The sequence below is a fragment of the Halichondria panicea genome, chromosome 14 (genome assembly GCF_963675165.1).
Source record: "Halichondria panicea chromosome 14, odHalPani1.1, whole genome shotgun sequence".
NCBI lineage: Eukaryota > Metazoa > Porifera > Demospongiae > Suberitida > Halichondriidae > Halichondria > Halichondria panicea.
The window spans coordinates 3686490-3705286 of NC_087390.1; the positions used below are offsets into that span (position 1 = coordinate 3686490).

The 18797-nt window shown below is 40.0% G+C and overlaps 2 protein-coding genes across 2 annotated transcripts in view; both read left to right on the top strand.

Moving 5' to 3' along the window:
• Window positions 1-18797, top strand: part of LOC135348066 (histone acetyltransferase KAT2B-like) — a 62335-nt gene that overhangs the window by 33375 nt on the left and 10163 nt on the right. The window lies entirely within an intron of this gene.
• Window positions 1769-17928, top strand: LOC135348063 (serine/threonine-protein kinase WNK1-like). Its single transcript, XM_064546206.1, has 12 exons — window positions 1769-3495; window positions 3590-3800; window positions 5314-5448; window positions 5586-5762; window positions 10353-11319; window positions 11419-11455; window positions 11698-11768; window positions 13798-13902; window positions 14684-14869; window positions 16326-16384; window positions 17014-17109; window positions 17274-17928. Exons 1-12 carry the CDS (start codon window positions 2615-2617, stop codon window positions 17697-17699), a joined length of 3351 nt encoding a protein of 1116 aa, XP_064402276.1. The 5' UTR covers window positions 1769-2614; the 3' UTR covers window positions 17700-17928.

Here is an 18797-nt window from a genome sequence, read left to right on the forward strand (position 1 = left end):
AAGTTAATCTCATAAGAAATTAGTTAAACCTGTGGGTAAAAAATAAATGTGGATAAGTACAGTGGCTGTGACATAACATAATGTGAGGACTATTTATTGATTTACACAATAGATTTACCATTGAAAGCACTATCCATTAATACACACTCAAGCAACAAGTCCGGATACACACTCAAGCAACAAGTCCCTCGGATTGTAAACACATTCAGGCCACACAGTTCTCGGATCAGATACCACGTACTTACTCTGTGACCAATTTTCGGCAAATGTCACAACAATACTTCCTTCCAGAGAGAATGGCACTGAACGTCGAACAGACACACCAACACTTTGAAGATGGCTTCACTCAGAGAAACAAAAGGAGAAATCACCATCACAACACTTCTTTCAGAGAGAGGTGCACTGGTCCTGTCAAGCTTCACATCAATCAAGAAAGGGAGTGTCTGGAAAGCAGATGGACTTGCTCTGGGACTTGCCATAGCCGGTCGGTACGGTACCGACATAAACACTAGCGTACAAACACTTCAACGCCTCCAGCTGCTTGTCTTTCAAGACTAGACCTGGTTTTCCAACACAGGATAACGCGTACGCGAGAGCAGAAGAGAAGGTAGCAGCTATTACACAACTTGAACTAGATTTCTTTTTTCAATGACATCATTATAAATGAAACGGATATCAATGTTTTACAAACTAATGCGGAATAAGAATACTGATAAATATACTGCAATTCTGGGTAATCGTAAATAAGAGATTTAACAGCGAGACTCTTAACTGAAGTATGCAATGATGTGCAAATTGAACCAGAGCTTCAGGAGCTGAGATCACCACAGAGACCATGTCCGGGAGAAGCGCAAATACCACCATAGGTGCTAGGCTTGATGTTGCTGCCAGTGGTCTCTGGGGAGGCAGACGGGAGAGAACCCTGATGGACGTCAGAGTCTTCAACCCTTTTGCTCCCTCAAATCGCAACACAACCCTAGACCAATGCTTCAGGAAGCACGAGAGGGAAAAGATCCGTGCATACGGACAAAGGGTGAGAGAAGTGGAGCATGCTACTTTCGTCCCCATTGTGATGTCTGCGACTGGCGGCCTTTCAAAACAAGCTACAAACTTCTACAAACGACTGGCCTCCCTGCTAGCAGATAAATGGGACCAACCCTACAGCACCACCCTGCACTGGCTGAGATGCTCCCTCTCTTTCAGCCTGCTCAGGTCCGCCAGTCAATGCATACGTGGCGCTCGTTCATCAAGAGGCCACGCTATAAGATGTCACCTGTGGACCTGGTTATAGCAGAGGCCAGCTTGTAAAAACTAACAAACTAACTGTTCACCTCATGCATGTACACACTATTTTACATACACTGTTCTTTGTTTTATTATTTTATTATTTATTATTATTTACTTGCTTCCACCATAAAGGTGTTGTTAATATTAAAAAAAAAGATTCTGGGTAATTCTGGCGCATGCATAAACAGTGTATACCAGGCCGCCTTTCTCAGCGGCTTGGAATCGAGGTTAGCTGGCGCTGTGCTAATGCCTCTCGCCATGTTTTTGCTTTCGCTCTAAAGTATTATATAGAGTGTTATCTATAATGAATTTCATATTAAAGTTAGCTTATCTATAATAAAGTCACTGAGAAAAAAAGACTTATTTACATGCATCTATTGTTGTTATTTATTGTATTATGTGGCTTACCAGTCAAGAAAGAAGAAAATTTATTCTTCCAGGATCTGTTAGTGTAGTTCAGTGTATATAATATCTAAGAAGAAAAGACCTGTGTACATGCATATTGTTATCTATATTGTTGTGTGGTAGTGTTTTGTGGCTTACCAGGCCCTCAAGACAAAGATGATTCTGCCAGGAGGATCTCGAGATCTGGATCTGGGATATTATTTTCTCTCACACATGGGGAATGAGCGCGCATGCGCAATACATCCACAGGAATAATTAAAGGGTGTGTCCAATTTCACAAATGGCTATTAGCTGTTTTAAACGAGCATGCGCAGTATAAAAGGGGGCTGGGCAGTCCAGAAAATGGACGCATATAATTATAAAAAATGGTGGAAACTTATCGAGGGTATAAACTTGCGGAATGAAAGTTTTCGGGTTTGATTTTCGGGACTTAGCTGGCATGATGCTAGCCTCGAGACTACGCCGATTAAAATAAGTAAGGTATATACCGCGGTAATTTTCGGGGGACAAAATATTCGTGGTTCAGCAATATTGAGACATTTCGTGGGTAATATTTTCGTGGTTGGAGCTTGCACTGCAGGTAAAGGTAGGCAAGGTCGCTTCATTCGTGGGTAAAATATTCGTGGTCAGACCTCCAACCACGAAAACCACGAATATTTTGCCCCACAAAAATTACGGTATTTTAATCGGCCTGGTCTCGAGGCTAGCATGATGCTAGCCTCGATTCCAGGCCGCTGAGAAAGGCGCACTATTCAAGGGGCTGGAGTCGAGGCTAGCATGATGCATGCTGCATCTGTTTTTTGTTTCCTTATGTTGTTATGCGCATGCGTACTGTATTTGCCAAAAATTACCACTATAAAAAACTTAACTCCGGAGGCATTGTTATTTATATCGGGGCACTGACAAGAGTCACAAATACAAAATGGCAGGAACAGCAAGCGTAAAGGCGATGTACCTAGAGAATCCTGACCTTGAGATGCACGATCTAAAGGAAATAGTTTCAACTCGTAGGGTACTTGGAAAAGGTGCATTTGGAAAAGTAATAGAGCTAGAGATGGCTGGTACAAGATATGCTGGGAAACAGATCCATGATATTCTCCTCGGAATTGATGTTCTCGGTGTTAAGAGCATAATCAAGAAGTTTTCTGATGAATGCCGCTTGATGGCTGCAGTTAAGCATCCAAATATTGTCCAGTTTAATGGGATTTGCTTTCTCGATGACACTGACCATCCTGTTCTTGTGATGGAGTTAATGGATATGAGTCTGGATTACTTCCTTCAGGCACGACAAGGTCATATTCCCCTATCATTGAAATATCGAATCTTACTGGATATCACTCGTGGGCTTCTTTTTTTGCACACTCGTGATCCAGTTATCATTCACCGAGACCTTACATCTCGAAACGTTCTCTTGAACAAATCGTCACTCCAGGCAAAGATAGCAGATTTGGGCAATGCGCTTATGACCGACTCCAAACAGTTGATGAATACTCTGAGCAAAATGCCTGGAACTGCCTTGTATATGCCACCAGAAGCCTCGGGAGCTAAGCCTGTGTATGATTCATCTCTCGATATTTTCTCATTTGGGCACCTGTCTCTATATGTAGCCATTGAAGTTTTTCCAGATGAAATCCTTCCAGCCACTTACACTGATATAATTACTGAGAAAGTTGAAGGCAACAGTGAAGTCAAACGTCGTGAAGTGTACCTTAGGAAACTTTACAATCAAAAGGATCTTGCCAGAGAGGACCATCCTTTTTGTAAAATGGTCACCGGCTGCCTTCACAACCTTCCTAACAAAAGGTATACATGTCCCATAATTATGGAAGTGTATAGTGATGTACAGTGCATAACTGTACATGTGACCTATATTAAATGGACTGTCATCTCTATACAGACCTACTACCAAAGAAGTTTTGAATATCTTGGAAGACCAAGCTTGTTCTGTAGAAGATCCTTATTCAACACTGGATGGAGCTTGCAAGCTTGATCTCGTTGAGCTAGCCCAGGGTGCGGGTGAGCTATCAAGGCATTTACCTGGCAATTCTCTTGCTCGAGCAAGCTCACAGTACACCACGGAATTCACTGGGCGTGCACATGCTTTGCGGGTAAGTTAATTTCAGCATGTTACCTGTTACTGCAGACTAGCCTCGGTTCCAGGCCGTTTTTATGCCCCGAGACATAGCTGCATGTGGGATACGGTAAAGCTGACTGCATGTGTGTGTATTCCAGCCGTAACTGCTCAACGGTTGCAATGCGACGAAAACTAACAGCTTCTATAGATTTTTAGCCACGTTATCTTGGATTTTGATTCGTGAATTTGCAAAACAAAGCTTTGTTCTCGAGTTATGGCTAATTTGACTCACAGTGAAGGCTGTTGCAGTCTCTCAGAATCAATCTTTTATAGCATCATCTGTTCTGCACAAAGTTTGTATTCAACTTATGAGTTAGCATTGCACTAAAGCACTAGCTTTTTGTTAGCTACAAAAGCCAGAAAAGAGCTGCAACCAAGTGCAGCTGCCATTGCGAACTTTAACCTAGTTGCTGATACATTCCTTTTTCCACGCATGTGCATTCAATCCCACGTGTGTGAGATCCTGAGACAGAATACAATTTCCTCTTCTTTTCATGAGGTCCTAGTAAGCCACGAACACTACAATGTTACCATATACATGTAGGTACATAACTCTTTCTCTGAAATTAATTTAATATTCATTGACAACGTTTACTATAAATGTCCACTATACCTATGCAATAGAAAATTCGGTCTGGGAACGAGGCCACTGCACACTATGCTAGCCTCCTTTGCAGCCTCTCCATTTTTCTGTTCTTTGTCACAACAGTTCAATAAAAGATAAAATAATTTATGGGACAAATTGGAGGAAGAAAGAAAGAAAGAAAGAAGGAAGAGACAAAGAAAAAGGAGAGCCTGCCTTGCTAAGTCGTGTGACGGTAGACAAGTGAAAATGAATGTGGGCAATCACTAGCTGGGCGGATCTAGATATAAATTTAACTCAGTTTTTTTCCTGAGTTCAGAACAGACCCACTTGACTAGTAGATATATTATTACAGCAGTAGTCTACTCTAGTCTCTCATACTTAATTCCTAAAGGTCTCACGAAGTCTGACTCTACTGTTTATAAAATTAGACACTCCAGTACAGATTATATGTTCCTGGTAAATGCGTTCCGAGTTATCCATAATTATTGGAGTGCAAACGTGCCGCCAAATTTTCTCATTAGTAATTAGTGGTTCGAGCTAGGACGTAGGCGAGACCTCTAATTATTACCAAGGTAATATCTGGCATATTGCAAGAGTAATGATGCTTGTTGCGTGGGGCTAGACCACAGTGCAAATATTATAGACTGTGGTGAGTTATACTCCCAGCTTTGATGTGCTTGGCTTCACTATGCAATACTGTGAATTCTTTCAAAGACGCAACAATCTGTATAATGATCGTGAATAAGCACTCGAATTGGTAGGGTGAATTATTTTTGTTAAAATAGACATATTTATTATCTGTGATGCTATAGTAGCATTCAAATATGATTTTTGGTGCTAATATAATTATATCTGTGCCTACTGTCATTTTACGTATGTGCACTGCTATTTAAATTAACAGAATGGTGAGCCTGGAGTTCTTGATGTCTATCGAAAAAAAGGTGGATTTGGGGCATTTAAGCAGTCAAAGGAGGAATGGAAACAATATGTTTTCAAGATCCAAAATGAACGTCTCAAGTACTACAAGTCAAACAGGGTTAGTAATTATGCAGGAATGATTATTAATATCTGGGTCGGATTCTTCAGACCACGTATTCATTACCGTGTGATTTGCTCAAATAATTATACTTGCTGTGCACATGACTAACTATACAATCTATCTCGATCATGCAGCCTTCTAAAACTGTTGGGGAAATACATCTTCAGACAGTGACCTCCGTATCAAAGTCTGAAAGCGAAGATACATCAAGATATTCATTCCTTGTCACCTTTGATTCTGTTAGTCCTCGGTCAAAGTTAATCGGCAGCCATCTTCCATCTTCTCCATTGAGGCTATCTACTGTTACTTCTGTGAGTGTATTATAACTATATTGAATGTGAGTATACCTGTATCCAATAATGGGCCGGATGGCAACTGTTACTATGCACCTCAATTGGAGCAGTCACTCAACCATGCTTCTCGTGGACCTTAATTTAGGGTGTTCTAAGCGGTGTACATCTTTTCAGTATAATTATATGCCAGGATTTTATCTAGAAATTGTGAGAAAAGGGGTATGTAAATGTATTTCGAAACAAAGGGGGGTGAGCTGCACACGGCCACCTAGAGGAATCATGCTCTTCCAGGAAATTAGTGTTTTTATGTTGTCTGAGATTATATGCAGCACCTGGTGCATTCTCAGGTTGATCAAGCAATACCTATTAACTCTATTGTGTACACGGCAGGAGATCGGGTTTCAAGCTAATGTCAGGATTTGTCTTGCTGATTATGTAACACGATGATAACATGCAACTATGAATTATTCTGAGCGACTGCGCAACGGGACATGACACCGACCACATTAGAAATACTGTACGTGATCTGATTGGGCTGCAACTATAGTTGCAGCAAAGACAAATCTTGACATCAGCTTGAAACCCGGCCTCCCGTCCTAACAGATGTTCGGGCCACGCGCCCAACTACTATCTAGGGCATTCTCCCCCAGGAAATTTTTTTCTAAGCTTTTTGGGATCGCACTTGATTTATTCTCAGGCAATGCTTTAACTGACAAATTAACTGTATTGTGTACACATGCAGCTATCTAAGGGGATGCATGCTTCCCCTGAAAATATTGTTTTCTAAGATTACACTTAGTGCATATTCTCAGGCAATGTTTACCTGCTGATTGATTCTCGGCTAAAATATCAATCTCTGCTATCTCGCCCAATTCACGGGCAGATTTCTGCTCACCCACATTTCTTAGCAAGATGTGTATAGTGTCAGGGTAAAAGGGTTAAATTCATAGTCATCAATATGGCCTCCTATGATTTTCTTAGTACATGGGGTATGTAGTACGTGCGAGGGTTAAGTCTATATAGTCATTATAGCTAGCCTTCTATGCTGATTTTCTCTGCATTACATACATGCACGATTGCACCATGATCTCTACTCTAGTTACGTACATCCACTAAGATAACAATTTTAAGTCCATGGTCCTTACCCCACTTGTATCAATTACAATGTATAGCCTAAAAGTCTATGCATTTTTTTTATATAGCACATTCTCTAGCGCCTCCTACATGGCATGCACTCTTATAACTTTCCCATGCATACATCGGTCTACATACCTACTACTAGTACACTTTTGCCATGTAGTCTAGTGGGGGTTTACCTGTCATAAATTGGCACCTCAGGGCTACAAGGGAAACTACAAGGGAAAATATAGCTCATAAATTGGCACCTCAATCATATATGCAGTGAAAATACAGTAATGGTGTTTGAAATGTCTTGCATGAAACAAAATGTCATCAAAGTGATGAATGAAAACATAGAGTCGAGGGTGCCACGGATCACCCTTTCAGTCTAGCTATTGTGGCTTTACTACAGCTACCAGCTAGCTATTTATCACAAAGAACTCTGTGTCATAGGTATATTCTTTGCAAGTTTAGTTTGTCATAGATATAGGCTTAGCTAGAGTGTGAGGAGCTGTCTTGTGCAAAGGAAGAAGGAGCATCACTCTTGTGAAAGAACATACCTAGGTTCTCAAGTTTCTGCTATCAGTTGGCTACCTTTGATTGATCGACTACACAATTTATAAATACAAGCGCTTGATTAGACCATTGATTGCCAGATACACTTGGTAGAGTCTATCCTCAGACTCTGGCCATCGATCTTTTGTATGCTATGCTCGGGGTGTGCACAAGTGGCTGGGCCTGGGATGTATTGTCAAGGTGAGCGATATAAATCAATAATACCCTTTCATAATTGGAAATTGTACACTATAGCCTATAGCCCAATCCTTGGTATCTGGATCAAGATATGACATTACGGCACTGGCACTGGTGTTGTGTTAGCCTCCTTCACCGGCCTTCAAGGAAGTGCGGCCTGGGATCGAGGCTAGTTTTGTGTGGACCATAGGGATCGAGGCTAGTTTTGTGTGGACCATAACTGTGAGTTACAAAATGTATAGTGGAATGGTGAATTTAAGTTCATACTAATTTGTATACAGGAGCAAAATGGAACCTTCCCCTCCAACCCCTGTCGTACTCCTCCTAGCTGATGGGTGCGAACTCATTGAAAGAGGATGCCCCAGTGCCACTCGTGTCCTTCCCAAGGGGCCGATCTTATAGAACTCCTGCACTAAAACTACTGACGTGGAATGGCTCTTTCAACACTTGTGGTTGCTATCCTGACCAGTGATGTCAGGATTCTACTGTCTCTTGATGCACTGTGAACACACAATCTTTGTTATGCCACCTGAAGGCTTAACAGGCATATCCAACGCAGTATCTTTCTGGAAGCTCTTGTTCGAGATCTTCGCTTCTAAACATCTGCATTTATTATGGACGCAGTACTGCTGTGCACTCTACAGAGTATTAATTTCTAGTGTCATTATATCATTATATCACTGTATTTTTAGCCAACTGTGATGAACTGAAGATTTTACAGTACATAGCATTCCTCTTGATACTTACCAGTTTCCGGTCACGCCCAGATACAATCAATACCAGGCCGAGGAGGCGACCTAGCGTTCAATTGGAGACGGATCGGCCTGAGATCGAGGCTACTAGCTAGCTAGCTCTACGCAAGTCTATTATGGGATTTCCCCTGGCTGAGTACGGGATTTTCCCTAGTCATGTGTGACCGGAAGTGGGCATAACCCCAAAAAATTTCGCGCTGCGCGCTCGTAGTTTGGAACCCCCCTTTCATTTTTCCTGGATCCGCCACTGCAAGAATGTCACGCTCCTACAAGAATGCAAACGTCACAAATACTTATGTGCCACCGCCCACGCGCTAACTATTACTGCACAAAATATTATCGGCCTCGAGTACATCACTGCACGGCGGTCTGTTCTCGAGGCTGAATCAATATCACTGACTCATTACACATTTGTTCTAATTGCATTCCAACGGGGCAATTCTCAACACGGCAGCTTGCCAGTCCCCAGAGCCCATGCAGAGTGAATGGCAGTGGTTTCTAGTCTAGAGTGTAGTCTGACTACATAGTTATTCGAAATTCTGCCGTGTGCTTGCAGAAGGATATGAGGCAATTTTACTTGGTTGAGGAAAGTATACTGTATAGCGGGGTAATTTTTGTGGGCAAGCTGACCTCCACGAAGTTTTAACGTAGGCGTGGCTTACCGGAATGTAGGAATGCAGTGCAGGCAACGAGACTAAACAAAATTTTTACTCACGAAAACCACCGTTTCTTGAGTTGAACGAATTTTTTACCCCGCGGAACTTACCCGCTATACGGTGTACAGGAGCTGCTTTAAGAGACATTCTAACTGCTAGGCTGGCATAGAGAAGAGAGCTGATCTATAGAGCAACAGTGTTGTTTTTTCTGGCTGGTTGCAATGAGTGGAGGGCCTATAGGGAGGGGCTGACTAATTAAGCAGAGAGGGGGAGTGGCTCTGTACCGTTGCTTGAAGGGAGGCGCTGGCTGCTTATATTCTGTTCAGGCTAGACAAGGCTTTGAGTGCCCTGGTGTGGACAAGCTAGTTGTCTAATTCTTGTGTAGCTATCAATACATGGCCCGGCCTATAAGTTCGGGAGCACATTGTACATAGCTAGCTGTGGTAGTTGTGCAAACTTATACATGTAGGCTGAGATGCATAGCAACCAATCAGCCAATCAGATGGGACATAATTGTATATCAGTAATGCACAATGCCTCGGGGTTTATGACAGTAAACCACACTTATCCCTCGGGCTACACCCTCGTGATCAGGAGGTTTACTGTCATAAACCATAATAATAATTTATCATTAACTGATACTTACCGTATAGCTGGTATATTTCGAGGGTATAAATGTTCGCGGTTTTCGCGGATTGAGCCTCTACCGCGAAAATTTATACCCACGAAAATTTATAACTTTATTGAATAGTAGGTGTGTTCAGTATTATTGACCACACCTATCGACAAAAGAGGTGCCTCACTGGTATAGGCTAAGCCTGGATTCGAGGCTAACGGTGTGGAGGTACAGCTGCATGTTGATGTGCGCATGCGCCAAAAGGCTGGAAACTCAGACCACGAAAATAAAATCCGCGAAATCGTTTGTAATGGTCCATCCGCGAAAATTTATACCCTCGAAATATACCCGCTATACGGTATTACTACGTCGCTTATTTTATCAACTAAGTAGATCTAGTACATGTATAAATAAACATCTAGTGCAAAAACCTGCAAAAACCTAAAAAAGCAAACATTTTTACATTAATTTTCGGTAAATATCTCTGTCATTAGTCAATTTGAGTATTGATGCAAAAGAGGCAGAACATGCGTCTATAGTTATAGCTTAGATTCTTTGAACCGCTGTCCTCAAGAAAAGGTTTTCGAAATTACCAGGTGTGCAATAATCAGTTGCTTAATTAATTACAATTAATATTGCCTGTTTTCTTTTAAAATTTAACATAATTTCTCTCGCATACATTTTAGTATTTGTGTTCATGCACATGCAATAGGTAGAGCGTTTCAATTGGATGGAAGCTATTCAACCTGGATGTGTTTCTACATATATCACTGCTGGTCAGCAACAAGAGATTGGCCAAGATTCATCTGGCGGAGTGGATTCTTCCAGATATGAACAAGTTGACCTTTCTGAGTCAGTAAAATGTAGTACTACTACGGCTGAGTGTGCTCAAACTAAAGATGGTGAAAGAGAAACCACTTACCAACAACCTTCTAGTGACTACCTAGACCAGAACCTCGAAGATAATTCCAGCATAGAGAATTCGAACAGCATTGAAATTGATGCCGCTCTCTATGAGGACATTCCTTTGTATGATATTGAGCGCAGCACTTATTACTTTACAACACCACAACCTGGTAGTCCACCTCTTCTGGCTCAACCAGACACTCGAGTTCCTCTTCCACCACAACAATGCATCAGTGTTCTTGCACCACCACCACTTCCAGCTCAACGTAGCACTCAACATAGCACTCAAGTTCCGATTCCTGGCTGTCACGTTTTTCCGACATCGGTTCAGCGTAACATTCATTCGCCATCTCTTTCACCTAAACCGGGCTCTAGAGTTCCTCCTCCATTTGTACTGCCTTTTGTTACATCACCACCAGTACTATCTGAAGAGAATCCCTCTTCTACTTTGGAACCAGGTCAGTTTGGTGCTGACCAATTACAAAGTCTCGCTAACATGTATGACACACTTGGAAAATTTTTGGGAAGGAGTGCAAGCACACCTGTGAATCTAGCTTCATCGTCATCCTTCCGGCCACAAAACGTACCTGATTCCAATGAAAATCCACCACTACTTTCTGGGTATGAAAACATTTACGATGAAGTTGAACAAAGTGGTGCAACTAAATTACTTCAGAATACTTCAGAACAGCCAAAGCCCCCCGTTCCAAAGCCCCGTAAATCTAAATTGAAAGTATCACAAACCCCTCATCATTTAGAAGCTGCCGCACAAGGTAAACCATATGAATACCCCTGTTAGTAATCCTACTACGATCGATGTATGGCGTACATGCATGCAATACTTCCTCTCACATTTATAATTTGTTCTGCAGATTCTGAACATCCCGAACAATACGAGGAAATGAAAATGTGAGTGAAACAATAATTTTATATTATACATAAATTTAATAATGCAGAGTGAGGTAAAATTGTTTTTTCATAGCCACAGTGATTGTATACGTAGCTAATGGTTCTGTTTAGTTAGCACTACCATCTCCACTGAGATACAAATGCAGTCTTCCAGCAGACTCTACTGTTTATCAGTCAAATAATTGTTATAGTCTGTCACCCAAGCATTATACATGCAAGATTGATACAACATTGATAACTAGGTTGATGGTGGATTCAGATGATGCAGATTCTGACGACCCTGAGTATGAGCCTAGACCAGAATGGGCAAAAGGTGAGCTCGTATCCGATCAATATACTGTATTAACGGGAAAACTTAATATAGCAAATAAATTATAAGCTGTTTGAACGAATTGACTAATTTAGACCCTGTCAATGACGTTCTGTCTGCTTTTACAAGCTATAATAAAATTATTGTTTGAAAAAGGGCGTACGTATTTTGAATTGACTACCAGTATATTGAAAGCCTGCATGTGCCAAATAATAATTATAGGCCGTCTTTTTTACAACTTGAATATTCACGGATTTCGTTAGCAATCCTACACGAAAATATATACGGTAATAGCACTATGAAATAGTTTTAAATTAATGATTTCATTGAGTTGCATGAGTAATTCAGAACATGCCCATTCACATGGCAGTAAGGCAGTAAATTTATAGTTCAATCAAGAGGTCATAAGTCAATCAATGTAGACTGGTATTATTTCACTGAAATAGTAGCCTGGAAAGAATCAAGACAGTCGTCAGATCAAGCATGAGAAACGAACGCTTATCCTCATCTGCACTTGCACTTCTACAATCTACATTTACGCAGAGACGTTGCATTGCTAGATGCCATCTACTAACAGCTTCTATAGGCTTCTAGCCACGTTCTCTTGGGTTTTGATTTGTGGATTTGTAAACTAAAGCTTCTTTCTCGAGTTATGCATGGCTAGTTTGACTCACAGTGAAGGCTGTTGCAGTCTCTTCAGAATATTTCATAGCATCATCTGTTTGCATATATGAGTTTAGCCATGCACTAAAGCGCTAGCTGTTTGTTAGCTACAAGAGTCAGAAAAAGAGCTGCAAAGCTAGCTTCATGCATGTGATCAATCATCACGCTATCCGATAGACTTCTGTTCCCATTAAACTCCTCTTATAATGAAAGCACCGCAGGTGCTGATGCCTCGATGGAGGTGCCAAAGCTACATAACATAAAACTACTAATAGCTAGCTTTTATACACACATTGATTATAATTAATTATCATGATGATATAATTTGCTGCATGCCAAATATAAATCTAGTTGGTAATGATCAACCATGATTGTTGTTAAAAACGATCGATGCCAAAAGTTCAAGTCTAAAATTAATGGCTGCAAGTCAGCAGAGCCTTGCAGCTCTCTGCTCACTCTTGCAGCTACCAATATAGCTAGCGTTCTAGTGCAGAGCTAACTACTAGGTAGAGTAGTAACACTCGGTGAACAAGTTTTGCTACGGACTCTTCTGAAAAGGCTGCAATGGCATTCCAAGTAAGCAAAACTAGGCATAACTCGAGAACAAAGCATTATTTTGCAAATCCACGAATTAAAATCCAAGTAAACATGACTAGAAGCCTATAGAAACTCTTACTTACACTTGATTCATCCTTGAGCAGCTGTAGCGGTCTACACACACACAGACACACACACAAACACACCACCGTATACCTCGCTTGCGCATGCGCACCGAGGCATAATAATTATGGCTGTGTGCATGGTTCATATAATAACATACAAAGCAAACTAATTACCTCTGATCTTCTATAACACTCTTCCTGTGAGTCAGCCCTGTTTCTTAGTGTTTCTTATATATGTGTTTTATGTGTGCATTTATTCTAAGCAAAAGCAAAATATGGTGAGCTAGAGGCATTAGCACAGCGCAGCTTGTACGACTCGTTATAGATATAGTTTCTGCCTCCTGGAGAAATTGTTACACTCAGTAAGTTGTGGTAACAATTATAATGGTGGGCGTGTTTTTAGATTTTCACAGAAAGAGACCCATGAAACATGGTTATTGGATATTGCGTGGGTGTGTTATCGACAAATGCAAAAATAAGTTAGATTAGAGCACAGCTTGCACGACTCGTTATAGATATAGTTTCTGTCTCCTGGAGAAATTGTTACACTCAGTAAGTTGTGGTAAAAGCCTTATAACGGTGGGCGTGTTTTTAGATTTTCACATGCAGAAAGATACCCATGAAACATGTAATTAAGTTGGCTTGGCCAAAGTGTGCATCTGATTTAAAATTAGCGAACCAACTTAGGCTCTTTTATGCCCATGCAGCAACCACAACATTGTTGCAAGAAGATGAGTCTCTTCAAGTATTGCAGCAAAAACAACTGTTCATTCCTAGGTCAAAAATCCAAAACTTGATAGAGATTGGTAAAGGTTAGTTTGTATGTATGTAACTTTTATACTCTGTTTTCTTATAATAAGCCCTACGTATACCATCTAGGTACAAAGGAGGTACGACATCCGTGAGTCTTGAGCCCCACATTCCTTATTATATCCAGGTAAAAGTTCAATAGAACATCAAACGAAGTGATACTCATGGCATCTAGGCATCCCTCCTGAAGATTCTGAGGGGTTGATTAAGCTAATAGCTATAACCTATAGCTAGATCAAACTGTGCACGAATCAGACTCTTGGAAGCTATACCCAGTGCTTGTGTTTGGCAGGTAACACGCAATTAAACTTTGACCTGGATAAAATAAGGAATGCATGTGGGCCTCAAACACTTCCCAACTCGCGAATGTCGTACCTCCTCCTCTGATCTAGATATAGTTATAATGCTGATCACATGATCTTCTCCAGCCAATCGGCTTATCTAAAATAGCAATAAAATTCTACGAAACATTAATGGATGCTGGGGAAGTTAATTGGCACCTATGGAGACTACCATAGTAGCCTATAGCCTCTCAGTCTCAGTTCCTCGGTACTTTCCAAGCCAGATGTAATAATATACCCAGGTACTTTAACATGTCAAGCTGTACAAATAGTATATAGGCTGTACGCAAGGCTAGAGATCACGTGACAGCATTTACTATTAGAACACACCTAGCCAAAATTACGTGTTTTAATATGGTGCACTAGATTGGCACACAGCTTAATTTTGGCTTGGTGTGTTCTAAATAATACTTCATCCACTGCGCAACAATTCTGATAACAGGTCACTATGGTAAAGTGTACAAAGCCGAGTACACAAGAGGAACTGGTCAAAATCTGATTGTGGCTGTGAAGACAATCAAGAAGTACACAGATCAAAAGGCTCATGATGATTTTCTGAAAGAAATGGGGATCATGTCACAATTTGTCCACCCAAATATCATCAAGCTGTATGGTATTGTGCAACAAGGTATACAGTTCATTTAGTCTAGAGAGTAGATTACCACAAATGTGTGAGTAGTTGTACTTAAATGTAAATATCTTTTGATTGGAGTATTTCTAAGAAATGGTGTTGATACCCGTGTGTAGATGAATGACTGAACTACAACATATCCAAAAATGTTTCCATGGAAACATAAGGTGGTGGGTTTGTGGTGATTAATAGAACAACAGCAAATTGTTATAGTGGGTAATCGGTTAGAGTAATAAAACAGTAATCTTGTACAGCTAAGGTCCTAGACTTCATCACATAATTGTTCAATGGTTTAAGTATCCTGGCCATCCCTTTATGGGTGTTACAAATGTTCACAGTGTTTATAATTCATGATTTACTGGTTTTCAGGTACACTTTTGGTTAGAGTAATAACTTTTGAAAAATTAATAGCTTAGCTTTCAAATAACTGTAGTAAGTTTACAGATAAATGGGCTACATTTTGATACCAAGAACATTCTATATGCTTATTCCATTGCTGAGATAACACTGAAAAGCTACATAATTTACTATTTTCTACTGTTTTGATGACATCGTAGCTGCAAACCACAAACCAATGATGCTTTAATCAACCACAAACGTAATTAAAAGTGGGCGTACAGTTATTGTACGCCCACTTATGTGGTTAATTTGAGTGTCATCGATTTGTGGTTAGCAGCTTGTGATGTCATCAAAACAGTAGAAAATAGTAGAATATGTAGTTTTTCAGTGATATCTCAACAATGGAATAAGCATAGAGGATGTTCTTGGTATCAAAATGTAGCCCATTTATTTGTAAACTTACCAGAGAACTTTTAAAGCTAAGCTATAAAATTTTCAGAAGATATTACTCAAACCAAAAGTGTACCTAAAAACCGGTAAATCATGAATTATAGACACTGTGAGCATATGTAAGACCCATAAAGGAATGGTCAGGATACCTAAACCATTAAACTATTGTGTGATAAAAGTCTAAGACCTTAGCTGTTTAAGGTTAGTGTTTTATTACTCTAACCGATTACCCACTATAACAATTTGCTGTTGTTCTATTAATCACCACAAACCCACCATCTTATGTTTCCATGGAAACATTTTTGGATATGTTGTAGTTCAGTCATTCATCTACACACGGGTATCAACACCATTTCTTAGAAATGCTCCAATCAAAAGATATTTACATTTAAGTACAACTACTCACACATTTGTGGTAATCTACTCTCTAGACTAAATGAACTGTATAATGATAGGGGTTATATATAATTATTGATAGTTGATATAGTTATGAATAGTGGATAGTCCGCATCCTAGCTGTTAATACAGTTGCTTTTCGGAGTTCCTAAAAATGATGATTATATCTGTTAAGCTGATTTGCCTACCAAAATCAATGTTATGTATATTCGCAATACGTTTTAAGACAGCAACTGACGATGATGGATCACACGTTCTTTGTGCACAGATTCCCCTTGGATCATTTTAGAGTATCTAGAAAATGGTGACCTGAAGAGTTTTCTGAAGGTAATACTCGCAGTAATTATACATACAATGTATATATACAGTATTTTGCATGCATAGCCGTTAAACACGGTATAATATAATGGCCAGGTCTCTGGTTGGTGGATACAATTGAAAATTTTGAGCGTTTATATATCAAGAGACCAAGTGTTGCAATAAGCCTGAGGGAGTAGCCCTAAGGATTCTCGTGTTTTATATACCACAACGACCCTTACCAAAATATAATGCCTCGAGGCTACATGACCGTGTAGTAAAGCAATAATATAATAGAACATGAAAGGGACTATATGACTTTTATTACACCGTTGTCAGTGGCCTAGCCAAGATTTTGGGAAGGGGGTCTGCATGGGGATCCTCCCTCAGAGAAATTTTTCTGTGGCATGCTCTGAGATTGATTCTATAATTATAAGCAATGTTGCATGATAATCGCACAAAAACTATGATTGCATGTAGTAAGCGAGTAAACTATTTAAATGCAAAGTTTGTCAAAGTATTATAATTATTATAATGGCCTGCATGGGGCTCGACATTTGGTTTTAAAGCTAGTGCATTTATGGTAACATCCTAGTACGCTAGACAAGTATTGCACTTGTCAATGTAGATGATCTTGTGTACACAATTTTTATTGCCAGAAAAACCCCAACTGTCCTGTGTCAACACTGGTGAAGTACATGCTAGATGTAGCGACTGGAATGGACTACATCGCAAAGATTGGTTTAGTACACAGGGTAAGCGTCATTTATAGAGTGCATGTGACAGCATTATTATTTTGATTCAGCTTAATTGTGCTGTTGTCTATATAATAATTAAAGATAATATAGGCTAGAGTTTAATGTATAATATAATTATTTCTAGTATTAAACATTATAATTATTCATGACATTCTGTACAGGACATCGCTGCAAGGAACATCATTGTCGGATCGAATGAGACATGTAAAATTTCAGATTTTGGCCTTCTTAGAGAAATTCCGAAGGATGATTCCATTTATGTGTCAAAACAGCTAGGACCTGTGCCAGTTCGATGGATGGCTCCAGAGAGTTTGCTTCGTAGAGAATTTTCTACAGCCACAGATGTGTGGAGTTACGGTGTGTTGCTGTGGGAGCTAATTCACCCATCGGAAGTGCCGTACGCAAAGGTTGTCACTAATCTTGAATGTGCAGTAAGCGTGACAACAGGGTTGAGATTAGTTGTTCCTTGTGAGTATCCTGATGAAGTCAAAAGAATCATGAGATCATGCTGGCAAAAAGAGGCTGCTAAGCGACCAAGTTTTTTACTTATCTCCACTGTTCTTCAACATCTTGTAACATTCCAATAGGCTTGTTAGCTGAAAAGAACCCAGCATTACTGCATATAGATCTATACATGTACTGTATAGTAGAATCTTAATTGACTGTCAATTATCATATACCCAGGACATTATGCATGACTGACTGTACAGTCTAGCTAGCTAGCTATATAAGTCTGTTCATCTAAATATCTAATTATTGTGTTAATACCATAAATTTGACTTTGCTATAACATTTGACTTTGTTAATTGTGTGTACAAATTCTGCTTTATCATCCCTCATCGATTATTCCATATGACGGTGGTGGTATAGCTTCGATCAATCTATACAAGATATCGCTTAATACGACCACTGATCGTGAGACTAATCTGTTCATCGATGATCTTCACAGGAGGCGGTTTTGGAACTTTCAGCTGGATCAGCATGCTTGTGGTGTGGGTACAATTATGCCTCGGTGCGCATGCGCAAGCGAGGTATACGGTAGTGTGTCTGTGTGTCTGTGTGTGTAGACCGCTACAGCTGCTCAAGGATGAATCAAGTGCAAGTAAGAGTTTCTATAGGCTTCTAGTCATGTTTACTTGGATTTTAATTCGTGGATTTGCAAAATAATGCTTTGTTCTCGAGTTATGCCTAGTTTTGCTTACTTGGAATGCTATTGCAGCCTTTTCAGAAGAATCCGTAGCAAAACTTGTTCACCGAGTGTTACTACTCTACTTAGTAGTTAGCTCTGCATTAGAACGCTAGCTATTGGTAGCTGCAAGAGTGAGCAGAGAGCTGCAAGGCTCTGCTGACTTGCAGCCATAATTTTAGACTTGAACTTTTGGCATCGATCGTTTACAACAATCATGATTGATCATTACCCACTATTCGGTTGATTGCATCATAGATTGAAGAGTTTCAATCTATGATTGCATGCAGCAAAATTAAAGATGTTCATCATGATAATTATAATCAAAGTGTGTATAAAAGCTAGCTATTAGTAGTTTTATGTTATGTAGCTTTGGTACCTCCACCGAGGCATCAGCACCCGCGGTGCTTTCATTATTATAGTTTTGACAATATTATTAAGTGTGCACTGATTTCTGATTGAGGCACTTTCTTATACAGATCCAAAACATGAAAAATCA

Bases quoted from the DNA above. Each gene is read 5' to 3' on its own strand.
- LOC135348063 (XM_064546206.1), top strand. From the start codon at position 2,615: ATGGCAGGAACAGCAAGCGTAAAGGCGATGTACCTAGAGAATCCTGAC. The intron at 3,801-5,313 runs GTAAGTTAATTT...TTAAATTAACAG, and splicing joins GGCGTGCACATGCTTTGCGG to AATGGTGAGCCTGGAGTTCT. The intron at 11,320-11,418 runs GTAAACCATATG...TTTGTTCTGCAG, and splicing joins TTTAGAAGCTGCCGCACAAG to ATTCTGAACATCCCGAACAA.